A 21,354-nucleotide genomic window follows, 5' to 3' on the forward strand; every position below is an offset into this window, starting at 1 on the left:
CGGCGGTGGCTGCGGCGGCGTCGGAGGCCGCGACGCGACGCGGAGTAGCGAACGGGTGTGGGTGGTGGGGGCGGCGGATCACGAGGGCCACCATCGGACGCGATTGTTGGTGGCCGGCCGCCACTGGCGGCCACGTTGTCTACGCAAGGTCAACATGTTGAGCCAACCGGTGGTGTATGCCGGTGGGGGCAGGGGTTCCTTAACTGCCGATCTATTCCTATGGTGGTTTCATCGCGAATTTGCTGTCACGGCGATGGCGATGCATCCAGACGGCGCCGTGCTGGTAGCCGAAAGTGCCGATTATCTGCCACCGGAAGGTGACTGCGTCGCCGCGGATGGTCTTGTACGGCTATTCATTGTACCCAAGGATTGTATGGAAACGCGACTGGTGGTTCGAGAATTGAGAGTACGTCTAGCTACCGGTATATTATCGAGAGCACGCTGTGGCGTTTATCACGATAAATTCCCTTCGATCTTGGGCTTACCCGAGGAAGAGAGTGATCACCGATTAGACACGTATCTGAAAAGATTCACGCTAAAGGAAGCATTTGCGGATCTTCATCGCGCCTGGCTCAGTGTTCGATCGGAAACTTTTGCTCGCAGCTGGACGTTACCACGTGATCGCGAGGATCATCTGCTGGCGGGATGTAACGGCGCCATGTTACCGCCCAGAATCCATCCGGTGGATCAGGAGGAGGACAGAATGCTGCTTGTCGAATTGCAGAATCTTGCCAGGGAAATCGGACTGGAGGTCACCGATAACGAACTCGGCAGTTGGATTCTCGACGAAGAGAGCGCGCTGGCGCGTCTCGTTAGGAAAAAAGAACCGGACGAGGAACACTGCCGAGTGAAGATCGAGGTAGAGACTGATAAATGGTCAGATCGCAATGGCGACGAAGACGAAGACGGGAACGACGGCATCGAAGAGGATGACGGCGAGGACGAACCTACTGCCGAGGAGGCTGTCGGACTCCTCTCTAGAGTACTGATTTGGATGGAAAGAGAACCTCTCGATCCGGGACTTCTACTGGCGGTCAGATCGATGCGCGATACCGCCGCACTTATGGTAAGCACCGTGTGGCTGATAAGAGACAATCTCGAGAGAGCTTTCATATTGATCATCGCGCGGAACGACGAAAAGAGAACTGGAAGAAAGAGAACGAAGAGAGCAGAGAATCGTGCGCGATCTTGCGAGCTTACGAACAGATTGAACCAATTTCATCGACTGTCACTTGACAAAGAGCGACTAGAGGGTAAGGGAGGTTGAAGAAGTGGTGGGTGGGTTAGCGCTACTATCCTCAAGGAGGGCACTCGATTTCGACGATACGTCGCATCGAGGCGAACGGACGGAAAGATTGAACGAACCCTTGTGCCTTGAGAAGTACATTCCTCCCTCCCTCCGCAATCCCGCACACGATCTTTGCAAATTAACGCTCGAGCTGGTCCTCGATAAGCACTTCTCGATAAGCTCCCCTTTTGAACGAATCGAATTGGATATCGTGTTTCTTTCGAGAGTCGTGAACTGTAAATCCTTAGCTTATCCTCTCTTGCACCTTTTACGCCGTTGACGTTACCGCTTGAACGCACTCGTGCAATTCGCGTTCGAACGTATAGTGTACACACTATATCACGCATAATGTGATAAAGAGAATACCATAAGCAGCAAACATAAAAAGACATTTTATATCGGCTATATAATAACAAAGAATTAATGGTACTCGCGCGGCAACCCAGATATAGATCTTATTATACATACATTATTACGTACATAATGTCTTATTAATAAATATGAAAAAAATTCAAAGATTTTGGATACTCTATTTCAATTTGTACATCTTAATGTCATATTGATATTTGTGATCTACGCTTTTGTAAATTCGAATATAAATGTATACACTAAAATATGAATGTATCAAGATATTGTCAAATGAAACAATGTACTTATGTATTAAAATTTGTTATTTTTTTAGGCGAGCAAGATGGGCTTGGCGGGGACGCATCCAAGCGGGCTACCCTTCTTTTGCCCGAACGGAGACCACCTGACGCAACCACCTCCCGCCCATATGGGTATACCGCCCTACGGCGCGTTGGACGCGGGTAAGGCGGCCGCGGCCGGTAAGTATTTTTCGTTATCAGCCATCTATTAGTAGCCATCCACATATCCGTTTTCATGCGACAGCAATCTTCATAGGTCAATTTCTTTTGTTTGAATTTATTGATAATCGCTTCTGTCCGAATTGCGTTAAAAGATTTTGAAAAAATTGTCGCATCCTAATCTGTTTGACAATTAAAATTTTCGTGTTTGTATCGTAAGTTTTATACCAAACATAACTGAGTGAAATTTAAGTTATTAAAAGAGTACTTTCTCGAATTTTTTTTTTTTTTTGTAAGTCGCTTATATTTGATATATTTGATTCTTGCTGCATTGATACATACTAGATTATTGGAACATTTAACTACCTCTAAATCACTTACTTCGTCATTAATAGCGATTAAATAAGAATTTATAAAGTCTATTATAGTCGTTACTATCGTAAAGTATGCTAACTATTTCACGAAATGTAATGACATTGACAATCAAAAGTTATAGATTTATATACTTTTAAACATCAATTGCCTTTACGTATCATCACATTTTGCAAAATATCTTGATCGCAAATATACAGCCATTAATAATATAAAATCTCACTCGATGCATGCTTTCAACATGAACTTTCAACTACTGACAATACGCCGCATAGTCTCGATATCCCCAATGCGTATCGGTTGAATCAACAATTCTTTCACGAAGTTAATCCGCTATTGTCCGGCCAAATATTGACGTTCCTCTCGAATTGTAATTGATGGAATACTTCTCGTCCCGCTCCGCGTAATCGACACGCTCCGCCCCGTCGAGAGAGCTTTATATATAATTTTATTGTATCGAGCTGCGCAAATATTAACATGGCCGTTACAACCTGACCCAAGCGAGTTCAGCTTGTGCCTGGCCTTTGCACAAACCGTTTGCGACCGCGTTAACACACGTTAATCTTCGTTACTGCAATTCAGTAGACGAAATACTAAATTACTATTAACGTGTATAAAATAAATATGCAATGAGCAAAGCAATTCATATTGGCGTAGCATTCAGGTATCAAGTTTTTAAATCTCCGAACACAGAGATCAATGTTGCAAAGCCTGAAAAGATTTTTATTGTCAAGTGCGTTCGATTCTCTCTCGGACTAATCGCGAGCGTATTTTCGATGCTCTCGAATCGCATCAGGTCAAGTTAAAATGTCTGCATCGATACTTCGGCGTTTAATTGAAAGAATATTTCTTATCAAGTCAAGAGGTACGGCAATGTCGAGATTTAAATGGAGGCTGTGAAGAGGATAGCATAATCTCCAAAGAGGCTCTGCAAGAGAGAAAGAGAGAACAGTCAAGAGTATGAGAGTAAGGGGAGAACTCACCACCATTAGGCTAATCAGCAAGCATGCGGCTTTCCTCTGGGTCAAGGCAGTTTCCGCCTATTTATTTTCGACAAATTCTGCTCTCGAGTTATTCTTGGGAAACGCTTCCCTCTTCTATATCAACTTTGAATTATCGCAGTTTTACTATTGACTACATTGTTAACGCTCTTAAGTGCGAAAAGTTGCCAAGTTATCGCTAAAAGAGCTTAAACATCGTTTCTACTAACTTATCTTAGGACAATTTTTATCGCTTTACTTTCGCAATATATTTCGCAATATTTTTTGTGAAGAAACTTGAGTTTTTTTTATCATTTTGTCTATAAACAAGTACGAGTGAGATATTCTTTATTCTCTAGATTTTAAAATATGTAGATAATGTTGATAGCGTTTATACATGCACGGCGGCTCGGGTTCTTTGTCTTGCAAACAAGGGAACATTATACGTCTCTACTCTTCGCGAAGTGAACCGAGACTCGACCTCACCCCATCTCGGCTATCGCATGCCCCTTCCTTTACCGCTTCGGAACGACAATCTCCCCACTTTCGATACTTTTTCGAACTCACCACCTACTTGCCCAATCTCCCCCGCTAGACAGAGTCGAGTACCGCGATTCTAACTCCTCTTTCCTCCCATTCACCCTCTGCTCCGCTCTTTATCTGTTCTGTTCTCTAACCTCTCCTCCTTTTTCTCTCCCTTTTGCCTTCCTTTATTTTTGGTTTCCGCGATTCTACGATTCCTATTTCGTTTGCATGTACATACAATACATGTATTTCTAATTAGCAGCTTCACTTTTCGATCTCCGTTGCGTGTATTTATTTAAAAACTCCACTATAAAGAACAAGCGAAAGAGGTAACGGATGAAAAAAGAAAAGCGGTAACGGAGATGAAAAAATAGAAGAGAATGAGATGTAAAAAGAATAGAGATGTAGCCGCTAATTAAAATCTAGACGTTTCATTTCATCGGGGTTTCGTAATTGATCCGCTTAACTTCTTTCTGTTTCTTTTTCTTATTTCCTTATGTTTTCTCTTTAATTTTTTCCTTTCTTGATTTATTTTCGTGCTCATTCTCATTAATGTCCGTTATTTTTTTCGCCTCCTCAGGTTTTCTCGCGTTTTTTGTTCGCTATAAACTCTCTATGTGCAAATCTTTACATCTTTCACATTTGAAAAATGATCAAGACTGATTTGTTATTGATTTCTTGTTGAATTTTTTTCAATCAACTACGAATTGTTCGGTTGTTTTTTTTTTGCTTCATTACGTGCAATATTACGTGGAAAAATATGTTGTTTCTAGACGGCAGTTTACAATCAACAATGATCCCGTATTTTCCAATTTGAGTATACAGAGTAAAATTTGCTAACAATAACCTTAATAATAATAAGTCAATAATTGCCATTGTATTTATGATTTTAATAGATAATATTCTGTTTCTTTTTCAACGAGTTCTAGAATTCTTGACAAGTTCTACAATTTCGAGAAAAGTTCTGATGGTTAGGTGTAAGAAATGATTTCATTAGGCGAAAACTAATCATTTTTTTATTACAATTAAAATTGCTTTAAATAAAAATATTTTTTGATAAAGCTCTGAACGTGCTATCTGTAACTGAACAAAGTGTTTAATCTTCAAAAAACCGTTTGAAAAAATTGCGACTGTTTATTTGTTATTCTTTGTAGTTTTATCAATTTAACTTAAACTTTTATTTAATCGATTAAATTACCATTTTCTAAAAACTAAAAGATAAATAAATAAAATATTAATAAAATTTTGATAATTATATTTATTAGTAGGTAGATAAAATTTCTCATGGAATAAAGAGAGAGATATGTAATTTCTGCTGTGTTTCTTCTCACACTGCTTCACCGCTTCCGCTCTTATTTCTATTGCACCCATTCAGTTTCCGAACCTGTACCATCGGTTTCCGGAAGCCGGATGGGTAAAATTCACGACAATAAGGTTTAATAGAGCGAAATAGACGAATTCGTTCGTGGGGTTGGACGATGCTACGAGAAGCAGCAGTTGGAAGAAATTCTCGAGCACCGGCCGAGTTAAAATCGACTTGGATGAAAGCAAAAGGAAAAGAGTGAAGCGGCCAAATGGAAGAAGGAGAGAAAGAAAGAGAGAATATCGCGGTACACGGAACATCGGGAACCTGAGTTGTTCGAGAATAAAAGAGTAATTTTCCGGATGGTGAGATGCCGATAATGGGGTTGCAGACTGCCGAGTCAACTGGAAAGTGATTAAGCACACATGACGGAATCCACGGACTCGTCAGGATATTACGAGGCACCCCTTTCCGCTATCCTTTCATTTCTTTGCTCTCTCATTCACATCTTCTCTCGTCCTTCGTTGTTTTTCCTCTCTGTTTATCCTATGTTTCCATTCCCTCCCCATTCTCTCTTTTTCTCTCTCTGCTTTTTTTCTATTTGTATATATCAATTTTCAGTACTTTCTTCAACATCGTATTAGACGAATAGAGCTTTTCCCTATCTGTTGAATACATGTTTCGATCTAACCAGCATTGTACGGGCTCATATCTTCTGTCTCTTTATCATTAACTGAGATTAAGTCATGCTTGCTCGAGTTTAATCATGCTTGCTCGAGTTTAATCATGCTTCCCAATCGTTTGCTTGAAACTTCACTGAATACCGAGAAATTTTAGTTTTTTATTTCATCTTATTCTGAATTATTATCATAGATACGATATTAAACTTTATATCTTTTTTTATAAAAGAAGATGATTGAACTTATGTGACATATTAATATATATTAGTTGGCATACACACATAATATGTAATTTGTTTCATGATTTATACCTAAAGCGATGTAGGTGGATATATCATGTTGCACGCGGCGCACAAATTCGCGCGTGCAAGATAAAATATCGGATTATTACTTTTACGTGGGATTAAATTTCGTTTCGGCAGCCATTGTTTTCACGGGCTCGAGTGTGCTTCGTTATTCAAATGAGATTAAAAGCCCGGGGCTGAGTGGGAGCCGGTCTCGTTACAGTCGAGTGGCTAATCGTCGTTATGCGAAGATCGAAAGTAGCTCCATTGTACAAAAAAGTTTCAGCATCCGCGAATTTTACATACGTCGTCGAATCGTTTTATCTTTTTCTGCGGGTATTAAAATGAGGTTATAAAATAGAAATAATATATTAGTTTTTCAAAAGATAATAAATTTAATTTTTTTACAAAAAAAGGATAAAAAATAAAAATTGCTGAATGTTGTTTAATTAATCTGATTATTTAAAAAGAAATATACATTTGAAAAACTCTACATTTTATTATTTAAGATACTATCAACTTATATGTACTGCAGAGCGACAAATAGACAAAAAAATAGAGTATAGCTCACGATCATTCAAAATCGCAATTGTTTTCGCGAAGTGTAGACGCACTTCGTTATTTCAACGCAAACGGGATTCCAGAGACAGAAGTCCGATCTCTTTACGGTCGATCAGTCGACAGTTATTATAGAGTTAGGGATTGAGAGTGGCCCTATCCGGGGAAAACCACGCGTTGACCGATTTCAGCAGGCGCGAGGGGACAAGAGAGAAGAGCCAGATTGTCACGGGAAATATGCCTTCGGGACATGTTCGCCCGCAAAACGCAAAAAGGAACGGGATGGAAACAGACTGGAGAGTCCATCCAATCCGTTCGCGTATACTATACCGAATGATATAGAAAGAGAAAAAGGGAATGGCAGAGAGAGAGAGAGAGAGAGAGAGAGAGAGAGATTGGCCTCGTCAAGCGGTTTCAGGCTTGCCGATATTCCGGGCGCTTCTCGTCGACCCTTATGAAGCCAATTACACTTCGCCTCGCCAAAGGCACCCCACTTATATCCGCGCCCAACATTTCCCGGGCTCTCTTGAAGCCGCGATCGGTTCCGCGGCACGTACTAGTTACATTAGATACCAACGTAAAAGCGATATACCTTGTCCGTTATTCAACCTGTGATAGCCACGTACATCTATATTTTTACAATTTGTTATTCAAGTGATTTAAACTTTAAATTTTTTTTCGATTCGAGTTACGTATACTTTTACTAAAATTGTTACTAATTAATTTCATGTTTAACAGGAAAACAGTTAAGTTAGTAATTAAATTTGCAGATTATTACTTCATTTTAACAACAAAAAACAAAATTATTTAGCAATATCTCTTAATCTTTTGTATTTAAAAACGATTGAATAACATATTTTCAGAGCTCAATACATTTCTAACGAAATGTCTCGTATATATAATCTCATTATCAATGTAATACGGACTTGATCGATCGCAATTATGTAAAAATCGTATTGATATCGATACCGTTCATCCGCCCTCTGGGATGAGAGTTACACGGCGTTAAATTTCATCAACGACTGTTCTCTGGGCGACGATCCCGGTGGCGTGTGCATTCCACTTCGTGTCGGGTGCTAGTTACAGAGGGTGCGGCCGCGCACGCTGATCAATGCCCGTTCTCTCACTACGAAAGAGAGAAAACTCGACCTCTGTCGCTTCCTGTGTTTGTATTGCAAACCTACGCGATATATTAAAAGCAAAATTTTCGTTTCTCTTTCAATTTTGCGCTCCTTTTTAATTCCATCGTGATAATAATATTTACGCTGATACATTAATCGCGAATCGAAGTATTCATCGGTATGTGCTTTTTACAATATCAAATACTACGATAGTTTTTATAACATCTACAATAATAATAATATAATAATAACAACAATAATAACTTATAATGTTGAAAAAACCACTATTCTCTGCGAATTAATCGCACGCTTATTATTCGTATTTGATTTTACTTTCGATAATAAGAGGTAGAGATGAAACTTTTATTTTATAAGCAGAATATGAATACGATGGCTTTTTATTAATTAATGGCCATTATAAAAGTGCTTTCTGCAATAAAAGTTGCTTGTGTTCGCCGCCAGTACACAAATATTTCCGTGTATCTACTTGTTACCGATTCTTTCGCGATCTTACCGCGATTAAATTGAACGTCATCACTTACAATTAGTGACCATAAAATTAGTCACACTGTCAGTTAATGATGAATCAAACGTATTATATGACACCGTTAATCACAAGATGTACGGCGGATATTTATTCTTCTTTCTAACGTTTGGCATATTAATTTGCAAGAATTTCAGCATTGATTGTAAAAAAAAATATATATATAATGTAAAAAAGAAAGTAAAGACATGACGGAACAAACAAGAATAAAAAATCAATAAGATCTGACGATCTTACGAGATAAGATAGAAAAGTCTGAATATGTGGATAGAAGTATATACAGTTAAATGGGGAGGAGAAAATTTTTTTCGGCTATTTGACATTGAATCAAAAAATGGTATTTTGTTTTTTGTTATAGGTCTTACGAGAGCACCAATGTATCCCTTCTCAACGAGCCAGTACGCATACCCCATGCTTAGTCCAGAAATGACGCAAGTCGCTTCCTGGTAAATAAAAATATATTTATTGTTTAAGAAGAGAATTTTACGTCAGATACTTTTTATTAATTTTTTCATGTATATAAAAATAACATGTAGTTTTGATAAAAGCTTTAATTTAATGCAATACAATTATATTTATATTCTGCGATTGGTTATATTACAATATAACGTGATATTATTTCAATTTTAATGAAACATATATTCAACTGAATGTGTGTGATGAGAGCGATATTCAATTTCGCGATGTAAACGCGCGTCCATAGAACAAGAATCGTTTTACATTCTCGCGTGTAGACGTACACACACACACACACACACACGTTATATCATATTTTATATTAATTACGCGTTAAATAATCGATTCGCGTTTCACAGTAACGCAAATGAAAAGTAATGGAGAGCATCGGATTTCGATCACGCACCGAAGTGATTCTTGGCGATTTTAAATCGCCCAACACTCAACGCAGATCGCATATCGCGAATTGTGCACAAAGGCTGCTAAATATTCATAAAAGTATCAGTAAAATACAAGGAAAACGTCACATGACGAGCCTCCTCAATAAATTTTTTGCTTTAAAGTAAAAGTTCTCTTTTAATGTAAATTGTGCGAATTTGCATGATAAACGTCGTCAGAGCTTTCTGTGCTTCAAAATATACCCTGATTTTGTTAATTTCCTCTCTCGTTAATAACGATTCTCAGAGTCTCACGATGTTTAAAGGCGATTTTTTTATTAGCAGCTGCCGATCTTTCTCGCATTGCCAATCGTGAAATTATCGACCTTTAAAGTAAAAAGCGACGTATTCGCATACCAATTCAGATTTCTACACAAATCTGGATATTGAATAGGTGTTGACTGCTTTGGTCAGTCGGCCTCTCAGGTCTTCCGGTCTATTACATCGGATACGGAACCTTGCCTCATCCTTGCGATCCTCATAGACGTCACCCTCTTTTCGCAAGGAGACAGGTCCTTACGATCAGGTTTTCGAAGCCGCCGTTTCCCCTGCTCGTTATTTGCTTTACGCCTGAGTCATCCCAAATTGCGATTTTCCACGGATGATTAGGTTTCTTCTTCTCAATTAGAAGGACCCACAACATTCTTGTTTGCTCGAGACTAACCTAGCGCGCGGAAAACATCCTGTTTGGACGTTAACATTATAGCGTGCACAAAATTTACCTCGTGGTTTTCAAGGGGTGGCGCCCATCCTTGAAAAGGGAGGAGTGGAGCGCGAGAGAAGGCCACTTGCAATAATGAGAAGGTCGGCAGTGTTTTTATTATGCGAAGTGCATGGAATTCTGGTCTGTGTGCAGTTCTTCTTGACAATGGAAATGCGAACAGTGCATTCGCGAAAAGACACAAACTAATTACTCTTACGAGAAGCAGTTCGCAATGTTAATCATAATTAATTAATTGTATTTCTGGTTGCACGACACTACGCAAATATTATATTATTAACGTTTTAGTTGAACGATTAATTAATCGCGATATATCGTATACTAGGGATCACAAAATTAAATAATTTTGTATAAGAAAAAACAAAATTATTATCAATGATTGGTTAATTTTGTTTGATTGGGAAAATAACTTAAATTTAATAATAGTTATAAATAATTATTTTCATTTTGTTTTCTTCTTTTAGTTGCTAAAAAAGCTCTTTAGAATTTTTTAACTTTGAATTTTTTCTATCAAATATGTAATTTGGCGAGTACCATCAACCTATACACTGTAAAATTTAATATATATACAATTTTACATTAAATAGCAATTCTTATATATGTAATTTATTAGAAAATTTCATGCCATGTACAGATGTATAAGCAAAACGATCGATGTTACTGTGAAACAAGCGGATTCTTTAATTTCTTAGAAATTCGATAGCATTCAAATTTCGAGAAAGTATTTCACGAGAACTCTCGTCCCGGCAACGAATAAATAAATATAAATGTTTACAGGCATACACCGAGCATGTATCCCATCTCGCCGGCAAATGCTGGCTTCCGAAATCCATATCCCACAAGTTTACCCATCACGAGTTCTAGTTTACCAAGGTCAGTAAAAGTATTTGATATTATCGATAAAAATCGTTTTTTTGCGCCTATTTGCCATTATTTGAAATGTAATTTCTGTGATTAAACTACTAAACGTGCTTTGATTTTTCAGTGATCTCTACCGGTTTTCACCGACAGGCCTTATGCCTCCGCATCCTGGCCTGAGTCCACACGCACATGCGCTAGCGTCGCACGCGTTGGTATCCTCGGCGCCGAAGGCGGATCACTCCACCCTAGATCACAATCACAGGTACGTTGCAACCCTCAATTTCGTATCGCTAGCGACATCTAAACAGCTAGCAGCAAAACCGGCATCGATTATTCCCGTTTAATACCCGATATCCTTTGTCCGTCCACTCGGCTCGATAAACTTTGCTGCCGGATTCACCACGTGAAGAAGTGAATCTCTCTTCGGCATCGCTGTCAGTTGTGAAAGTATTGAAACGTTTAAAGCAATAGCTTACGAGCGAACCACGTTTATGTTAACGATCTAATGATCAATTATCAACGACTATTATACGTTTGATATATAAAGAAGAGAGAAAGAGACATGCAGCAAAAAGAGGTGCCATAATCTTTGAAACGATGCGGCATAAACTTTCAAAGGCAATTAATGAACTCGCCGACTTGCCGCTTGGAACGGTTTTATCTACCAGCGTTGATTAATTATCCCGCCGGGGATATAATTAATTTACAATACGTTGCGCGTCGTCTTTTATTCGCGCATTAAAATGGCTGTACGACGGCTTGTCGTCCACAAATTAATAAACCGAATGATACAAAAAATCTATATGAAAAAAAGAACTTTGGTCTTAAACAAAGTTTTTAAAAAGTCATCACACCTATATATGTCGTTGGAACATATGAGAATATAAAAAATAATTCAAAACTACTATAATGTGAAAGAAATCTTTTTCGTAAAAAAAAAAAGTTATATCCAAATGTAAACGAATATATAGTTTTGCTTTATAGAAACAACTAGAAACATATAATTGCAAGATTGTATCAGGATTATGGTAACCAAATTAATCGTAATTTATTAAATTATAAGAACTCTGTTGATGAATGAATCAGTGGATAACTTTATTTATTAAAAAAGATAAATGTTATCCATTATCGAATGGCATCCTGTCAGAATATTGTTGACCATCCTACAAAATATTATCCATCGGATGATGTTCTGTAGAATTCTGCGAGAATCTTCCTAACCACCTCACGATTGTGTGCCGATTCAGCTGTATCCCATGGAATGTAAGCGCCACGTGCTTGGTTGGAGCTTTTGCTTGACAATCGATAATAATACCCGAATAGCGCTGACAGCTGCAAGACGGGTCGCGTACCAACGCAGTGCGTCTGCTGATAAGGAAGCGTCATGCCGAGGATGAGACGGGGTAGTTGCGGCGCAAGGATCGTAGGGGGTAGCACGTCTCGACTACCCCATAATGTTCGGCCGAACCCCTCGTCGCGTGTACTCTTCACTCCTTCGCTAGTCGAGGACGCACGTATAACACTTATCGAATGATTCCCTCTACACAGCGTCTGCGCCTGTTACCCCGACGCTGCCACCGTCGCCACCACCACCACCACCACCACCACCACTACCGCCGCCGCCATCGTCGCCAGTTATGTATTGATCATTACCCTCTTAAACAGATTTCTAATTTACATTAGTACCCGGGCGATAGCTCGCCCCGCATCCGCGCACATACAAAGACGCGTGGTCGCGACGTACGCGCTTTGCGTCTCCTCCCCCCTTCTCTCTCTCTCTCTCTCTCTCTCTCTCTCTCTCTCTCTCTCTACCATATGTTACGCGCAAGTGCGAGGCGTCATGAAAGCCCAGCTGACACATCTTCCTGATCCATCAGCGACGCATCCACGAAAGTGATAGCGTTGCACATTTCTGAATTCACGTAAAATTCGTACGTGTTTATACGTTTGCACCCACATTACTGCCGCATCAGTGATATAAAGAGCACTCGACTCTCGATCTAAAAGAACAGGTTGGATGCTTTCAATTTCAATCTTGGTGAATAAGCCGTGAAAATGTTGTGTTCTGCAGAGACATATAAAGCGAAAATAATTCATATTTTTTAAATTTTATTTAAGAACGAGAGCAATCGGTCAACGTGAGTGCAAAAATTCAAAACTCACAATGGTGACTCAAAAAGTCACCATTGATTGTTTAGTGACCAAATACATGGAATCAGGTGTACAAAGTTCCCTCGAGAGGAACGCTGAAATATCAAAAAGGAACGAAATTCCTTTCAGAAGGGTGCTATCGCACTGACTCGTCGCGAATGATCCACCCTGCCAGGTCGCCGCACCGCTGGCGAGTGGCAGCAGGATATCCAGGTTGATCGACGGTGGTCGACGGCAGCGCCGCGAGAATTCATCAGAAAAGGAAGAGTTGTAGCGGCACGTAGAAGAGGAAGGCCACGGAGAATGCGATATTCGCTGCGTCCCCCCCCCCCCCCACGCGCTCCCAGAATTGTAGAACCGGCTGATGGTAGGGTTGTCTCTATCGCGGCGAGAGCCATGAATCGCGATGATGCCACCCATCCCGCGATTCCACCCTCGTGCAACCCCGCACCACCACTACCCGCCCTCCCTCCTTCGCGCAATTCCCTCGGCCACCCCCAGACTCGCCGATAATCAATCGTCGTAACACCGGTCGGTGGTGATTCCGCTGACGCCAGGAACGAGCGCGTTTGAGACGCGGCGGAAAGTGGGAGAGAGATACAGGGTGCCGTGCGCGAGGGAAATCCGGCGGGAGGAGGATACGCGAAGGCACGCCGGAGAGAAACGGAGACTGATCAGGAGAGAAAGCGAGGTGTCGACGTGTATCGGGAAAACGTGGAGTTTTCGTGCGGGCGTACGCGACAAACGTCACTCGGCAATCGAGACGAGAGGGTGCGTTTTCGCGATACGACGGAATAAGCGCGTTATAGTCGTCGGCGTCAGACGAGATAGACGGGGTGTTTGGTGGGCATATAGAGTCAACTCTGCTCTTGGCGGCAGCGGAGGCGGGAGGGGCAGCAAGGGTGAGGGGGTAAAAAGGGAAAAGCAGAGAGAGGGAGAGAGAGAGAGAGAGAGAGAGCAAAAGAGGGGAGAGTGGAAGAGAGACGGAGAGAGCGAGAGAGAGAGAGAGAGAGAGAGAGATATGACGAATGGGTGACCGTGGGATGCCGCCCCTGGAGACATTTCACCGCACGAATCGCCGGGTGACGAAGTCGCGTCAACGACTGGCGCTGCCAAAGCGGCGGCGGGCGGACGCGAGCGTGTAAATGAAGGCGATCAACGACGACGTAGCGATGACGATGCCATTAGGCACGTCGTACGTGCGGACGACGCGCGGCAAATACGACGGCTATCACGTATGTCTCGGAGACTTCCGACGGAGCGAGGCTGCCGCCAACGTCTGGCGGACCATCACGGACGGCGCGTAAGTGTCGTCGTGTGCGCCACCACCGCGTACGTGCTGTTTACAACGCTGATCGGTTTACGGGTCTCTGTTCCATCGTTTTACGCGTTCGCTGTAACGCGCGACGGGAGCGCAAGGATGTGAATGAAGAGTGTAAATTGTCGAGTGCCCCGGCTGGACTCCAATGAGTTTGCCTATCTGCGATGCTTTTCGCGAATGACGAGTATACCGTTTCCCGGAGTTAACGCGACGGGGAGTAACGCGAGTGAGAGAAGGCTGCCGAGAGTTGATGCGAAAAGGAGGTTGATAAGCCTAAAGGCTCTAATGCATCTCTTCAAGAATGGACGGTGATTTAATTCCTTCGTTCCGCGATAATTAATCCCCGAACAATAGCGCGGGATCGATTGCGTAGCGTTTAGAATCATTCCATGGATCGATTTGGATCACTTCGGCGGTGGGCCCGCCAGTAAGCACGAGGCAGTTCCGTATGTGGCGATGGAGCCAGCCGAGTGCCTGGAGCCGCTGAATCTGGTGATAAAAAAGGACGACATTGACGACAACGGGCCGACCAGGACTGTGATCGGGGTGAAGATCGCAGAGGCGTCGATCGACGAGGAGGAGAAGGACGCCGTCGTGGTTGAAGAGAGCGCGATCGAGGATAATATGGCGATACTCCAGGACGCTTTCAAGTCTGCCGAGTCCGGTGGCTTACCAACCGCGGATCACAAATTCCTGACCGCGCTCTACATGAGCAGTCTCGTGCAAATGTCGAACTTGAGCGCGCCGCGCGGCATCGCGCCGCCGCCATACGGTGCCAGTCAGCAGCAGCAGCAAAGCTTTATGCAACTGCTAGCGATGGTGGAGGCACGACATCGTATGTGGCAGCAGATGAACTGGCCGCTACCGCAGAGCTTTCTGAGGAGCCCGCTGACGCTACCACCGACCGCGCCATCCTACTTTGACAGCGCGACAACGACGCCGACGGCGACGCCGCCGAGCCTGACTGATCAGCTATCCCAAAACTCCGCGCCGACCTACCCCCTGTCCTGTGCGAAATCCGAATCCCTCAACTCCGAGATCAAACAGTCCTACTTCAATAAACGGTACACAAATTGCAATCGATGGGCTATGTATAATTAGCGTAAATCGCATTCAAAAAACTTGATCTTGAGTTTTTTTTTTTCTTATGTATGTGTTGCAGGTCAACGATAGAGCAGAAAAACTCCACATCGTTATCTACAGACAATGCAAAAGCTCAGGACACGGGACAACAAAACAATCAAGGTAAGGATTTACAGTTATACGCGGATATAACTTAAAATTGGTACATGTAAATTGATCGCGATATTACGACTATAAGGCCTCAAGATGGATGATTCATTTGATCTCGTTCTTTTTTTGGCAGATAAAAAGAAACCCCATATAAAAAAGCCTTTGAACGCGTTTATGCTGTATATGAAGGAGATGAGGGCGAAAGTTGTGGCAGAGTGTACCTTAAAAGAGAGTGCCGCGATCAACCAAATATTGGGAAGACGAGTGAGTAAATCTTTTATCTGAATATGTTTTAGTCTTAAAGTAAATTATTCTACATTGGAGTAGCAAATTCGAATTTATTGTTTGAATATCTTAAATTGTTTTAGATAAGTATTATCTAATCTTGACTAATGTCAAGATGATTTGTTCGGGGTATTATCTTCTAACGAGACATATAAAATACTGAGTTTATCTATGTATATCCGAATTGTTAATAAATTTGATTTATTGCACTCTGATGTAAGAATAATTAAAATGTGCAAAAATCAATATTTTCTCTTACCACATAGTGATACAAGATTTTTTATACAAATATTTTATGCAGAGAAAGAGAGAGAGAGAGAGAGAAAATAAATTTAATTTGCTTCTAAGTAGAATTTCTATTTCCAGCAATTTATTCAGTTAACTACATAATTTACGAACGAAATTTACGATCACATATATATTTTATAAATAAAAATTCTACTTATAAATTCGTTTAATTTTTGTTATATGAACTGCGTTGATTATTGGATTAATATATTTTTATATTTTATATTGGGCATCAAAAGTTATATTATTCAGATTTTATAATTTGAACGATAAAGAAAGAGAAAATATTGATTGACTTATTAAAAATATTCCAGACGATTTTTCATTCTGAATACACGAGTACTGCATGTATTTTTAACGCTTTTATTGAACAAATCATCTGTCGGGTTACTAATCAGAGTTAACTAACCGTACCTACTAGTATCTCAGTACGAATAGAGCATTGTAGGTGGGATCTAAGGAAATCTCACACGCACAGATTCGCCTTGATAGAAAGAACGCTGTGACAGAAGGGAAGGGCCGAAGGGTGGTTTTTGCGGGTCTCATGGGACATGTGACAAGTCACACGAGTCAATGATAGACTTGTCCACTTGTCGCTAATGGTAAATAAGTTTGAGCGAGCGAGCAAGAAAGGGAGAGGGAGAAGGGGGGAGAGAGAGAAAGAGAGAAATAGAGAGAGAGAGAGAGAGAGAGAGAGAGAGAAAGGAAGAGGGAGGGAAAGATAATGGGGACGGTGCACGGTGATAAGTATTGTGAGGCTGTGAATCTGTGAATTTGAATTTTGGGGGTATGACACGCAGTGGCACTCGCTAAGCCGGGAGGAGCAGGCGCGGTATTATGAGGCGGCCAGGCAGGAGCGCCATCTGCATCAGCAACGATACCCCGGCTGGAGTGCCAGGGATAACTACGGATATGGCAGCAAGAAGAAGAAGAGGAAGAAAGAGCGATCCGCAGATCCCACCGGAGGTACCACTTTCCAGTGCTAGAACAGCAGGCCCTTAATAATTCATTATATAATAATTGCTAGTATATACCTATACTGGTTGATTGAAACGATCAAAGTCTCTGTGCGTTTCTTTTTTCGTACATTTCTTTTTGTGCGTTATTTATTTATTTGTTTATTTATTTATTTATTTATTTATTTATTTATTTATCGTTTTCTGGCATTCAATCTTTTTCGTACGTGTGCAGGCTATATATATATATATATTTATCGACATATATGTATATCTCTTGGATATTTTATATGTACATATATGCATATATGTATATTTTTTCGTTTTTCGAAACTGAATTGGATTGGATTGTCTGTGGGGATTGTGGAATGTGGCACAGCAGAGAACTAGAAAAAAGAAAAGTACAAAAATAAGAAACAAGAAACAAAAATGGAAGAAAATCAACACGGGCTCGCGGCATGCAATGCAATCTCTTTTTTTTATCTGGCCAAACTCCCTAAAGCGGTATTCGTTCTCCGGTGAACAAGAAGAAATGAGACGAGACAAATAATGTCATCGATGATGCGATAACAAGAGCGAGAGTGAAAACCAAAGCTTTAGGTACGGGATGTCTGGTAGAGCCTAGGGCCTAATCGTTTTTTCTTCTTTTTTGTTTATCTCTTTCGCTGTAGAGCGACGTCTGCTTGTAGTCGCTTGTCTCCTGAGATGAATTATAATTTAACGGTGATTTAACGTGAATTGTCCACCGACAATATGTCTCATCTCCTTCTAAATTCTTTTTTCTTTTTTCTCCTCTTTCTTCCATTCCTATAAATATCCATTAGCATACCTGGAATAAATATTTCTTTTGCGAAGTGGCAGTATTTTATTATTATAAAGTCTCGCAATGAGTCTCCCCATTACAATTTCAATGACAGCTTATACGTGAAGAGACATTGGGACAGATGGCAAAACGGAAACATATTGGAGGAACATCTTGCGTTTTTTTTAATGAAAAAATGCGTTCATATCGTCGAAAGGATTCAAAGACAATGAAGCTTAATTGAATCAGCTAGTACGATAATTGTCTGATAACAAACTTGTATCAATTCTCAATCTTTCAATCGTACTTTGATAAGTGTAAAATTAAATTAATAAATAAATTTTTCAATTTACCGAAACGATATATTATTATAATATTGTATATTTTCAGGATTGTATGATTTTCCAATAATCGCAAGTATATATCAGCTGCGTATAACGTTCTCTTTTCGAGAAAACACGTTTTCTTCAGTATAGACATTGCTATCGTTACTCTTTCACTTTTTATCCGCACGTGCGGATAAAACTTTATTAAAATGTTTTACCGTTTAGGTCGTATTCTCTATCAGACACCCTGTATGCCTTAGGTTGTTAATATTAATCATATGTGACGAATAGCGGTGCGACCGAGGGGGAGGGGACAACTTAGGCTGTTCTTCTAGCACTTTAAACGGAAAGTAGGGAACCCCAGTGTTACTGAAATGCTATGAGGCAACGAGATATTGCTAAAAAAAAAATAATAATAATACAATAGATAACGAAAAAGTAATAAAAAAATTAATTTCTAAATAGAGTTAGCTAACTCTAATTTTTATGCAATTAGGGTGGCGGCAGTAGCATTAGTGAATTTTCTTTTTTCTTAAAAATATTGTTTAGTCCACACACGATTCATGCACAATTACAAAAAAGTGTTTGGTTCTCTCTCGGTAGTGGCACGCGCTAGGGCGAGAGGAACAGGCCAAGTATTATGAGTTGGCGCGACGGGAGAGACAGTTGCACATGCAGCTGTACCCTGACTGGTCTTCCCGCGCAAATACCAACCGAACTAAGAAGAGGAAGCGCAAACAAGACACAAACAGTGATCCTGGAGGTACCCACATGCCTCACTCCACACATTCTTACAATCCCCCCGTCATAAGGAAAGAGCCCCGTCCCCTCCACCCTATTCATTATTACATATATACTATATTATATTATACATTCTTATATTGCTACACTATATTATGTTGCATGTTTCCTCCCCGTCTTAGGGGTTTTGGGTCAATATCTATATTATATTATTTATTTATTTATATATATATATATATATATATATATATATACACATATATTTGATTATGACTATTATTGTTATTATATAATATACACGCATATACTTTCATATATACATATATATGTGTGTGTATGTGTGTGTATATATATATAAATGTGACTCTATTATATATATGATCTTTTACATTAGTCTCGAGTACAGACGTGCACATACGCATGCGCACGTCCGTGCCTATGTATATATACATATATATCTGCATTACATATTGGCAATATGTGACACACATTACGCACAGACACACATACAAACACACACACACACACACACACGAGAGCACGTGCGTGCGCACACACATACAATCGAGACAAACATCTTGCATTTTATTATTAATTACGTATACAACTTTGGGGACGCTGGCCATTTTGCATTTTTACAGGGACCTACTCCGCAATCAGACAATCCTGAGCGTTTAATTTTCTTTCAGCCTTTTTGTCTCTCTCTCTTTCTCTCTCTCTCTCTCTCTCTCATTTTCCTATTTTATAAATATTTATCTCTTTCGTCTTTTCTCCCTATTATTCTCTTTTACTATCATTCTCTTATTCCTGTACTTCGATTCTTAATATTCGTATATTTATTTTTCTTTGATCGTTTCAATTGCCTGGATTCCTTGAGTTTTATTCTGATTTTATTATTTTCGTTCTGTCGTCACTTTTAATCGAGTCACAGTTTGTTCTCGTCCTTTACATATGAAAATTTTGCGCGATAGAGCGTTTATATCCATAAATATTTTAGATATTTTTTAGACATATTTTGCAATTTGCGTTTATAATACAAATCACGACATTTCAATCGAGTAGATCTTTGATCGTGTTTTTAAGCTGTTTTAAACGTTAACGTTGCATGCTATATTATTTGTTTGACAAAGATATAATCCATTTGTCTAGAAAGTGACGTAAATCCGATCTTGAAACAAATTAAATGTATTTATTTTAACGTTTTATTGAAAACTTATGCCGTTTAAAAATGGATTTGCATCGCTTTCAAAATAAATGATTTGCATCTTTGCAGTCAATATGCGTGGATTCTTTCTCGAAGACTATCTATCTCACTATATGAGATTGTTTAAAGTAGAAATTTACGCAAATACATTCTTATATTTTTTATTTATTTGCGTCATATTTTCGCGTAATCTATTTTTTGATGTGTTATATTTGGTATCGATAGCGTCTTCGATGAAGATTTTACGACATATTCACAACCCTTTGAGGTCGTAACACCGAAATAAATTTTTGTTGCGTTAATTTTAAAGGAATTTTGTTTAGTTCCGGAATTACATTCTATGTATATACAACTTTATATAATCTACATAAGTTGCAATATCGAACTTTAATATCTTTTCGGAAGACTTGATAATTTGTAATGCGTATTGATAATCGATGTTTTTGGATCTCAAAGGGGTTAACATCGTTCTGTTACACGCATGACTAGTTGACATTCGTTGAGTTTATTTGGCATTCAGAACAGAAACATAAATTTAACGCAAAAACTCGAGCACTGATTCACTCCATACTGCATAGATTACATACGTCGTTATCGCATTGAATCGTACACGACAATTTCGCACGGTTTATCAATATATAACATCCATATATATTTTATATATATATATATATATATATATATATATATCAACATCTTTGTATTTTTTTCCTCTATCACATTATTCGAATAGGTTTTTCACATCTTTCTTACACAGCGATGTCAATAACTATGTCATTCTTTTGACAGAATGTAACTATGAATCGAATAGTAATTCCGCTTGCAAATAATCCACAATCATTGCATTAATCGTTGCTGTTTCCCTTTTTAGGTAATAACATGAAGAAATGCCGCGCCAGGTACGGATTAGATCAACAAAGTCAATGGTGCAAACCTTGCAGGTATGTGTGCTATGTACCGAGCTTTCTTTAGATATATCTTGTGCTTCAGCGATGAGACAAAATCGTCAGACTGTGCATACAATTTTCGTGATTCACGTGTAAATACATACTAAATTTTATGAAAGCCAATGGTTTGGCAATGTCATGTTTATCGATTAAATTTTCAAAAA

General features: G+C 39.8%; 1 protein-coding gene across 1 annotated transcript in view; it reads left to right on the forward strand.

The window, feature by feature from the left end:
* The first annotated feature begins 154 nt into the window (after nucleotides 1-154).
* Nucleotides 155-21,354, forward strand: part of LOC105449813 (protein pangolin, isoforms A/H/I/S-like) — a 30,425-nt gene continuing 9,225 nt past the window's right edge. Inside the window, exons 1-10 of the mRNA XM_011689196.1 lie at nucleotides 155-1,066; nucleotides 1,971-2,115; nucleotides 6,447-6,449; nucleotides 8,820-8,907; nucleotides 10,853-10,948; nucleotides 11,061-11,198; nucleotides 15,571-15,653; nucleotides 15,775-15,905; nucleotides 17,015-17,180; nucleotides 21,115-21,184. Coding sequence (XP_011687498.1) covers nucleotides 155-1,066; nucleotides 1,971-2,115; nucleotides 6,447-6,449; nucleotides 8,820-8,907; nucleotides 10,853-10,948; nucleotides 11,061-11,198; nucleotides 15,571-15,653; nucleotides 15,775-15,905; nucleotides 17,015-17,180; nucleotides 21,115-21,184 — 1,832 coding nt within the window. The remainder of the gene's footprint in view (nucleotides 1,067-1,970; nucleotides 2,116-6,446; nucleotides 6,450-8,819; nucleotides 8,908-10,852; nucleotides 10,949-11,060; nucleotides 11,199-15,570; nucleotides 15,654-15,774; nucleotides 15,906-17,014; nucleotides 17,181-21,114; nucleotides 21,185-21,354) is intronic.

This window comes from Wasmannia auropunctata, unplaced genomic scaffold (genome assembly GCF_000956235.1).
Source record: "Wasmannia auropunctata unplaced genomic scaffold, wasmannia.A_1.0 LD336111.1, whole genome shotgun sequence".
Classification (NCBI taxonomy): domain Eukaryota; kingdom Metazoa; phylum Arthropoda; class Insecta; order Hymenoptera; family Formicidae; genus Wasmannia; species Wasmannia auropunctata.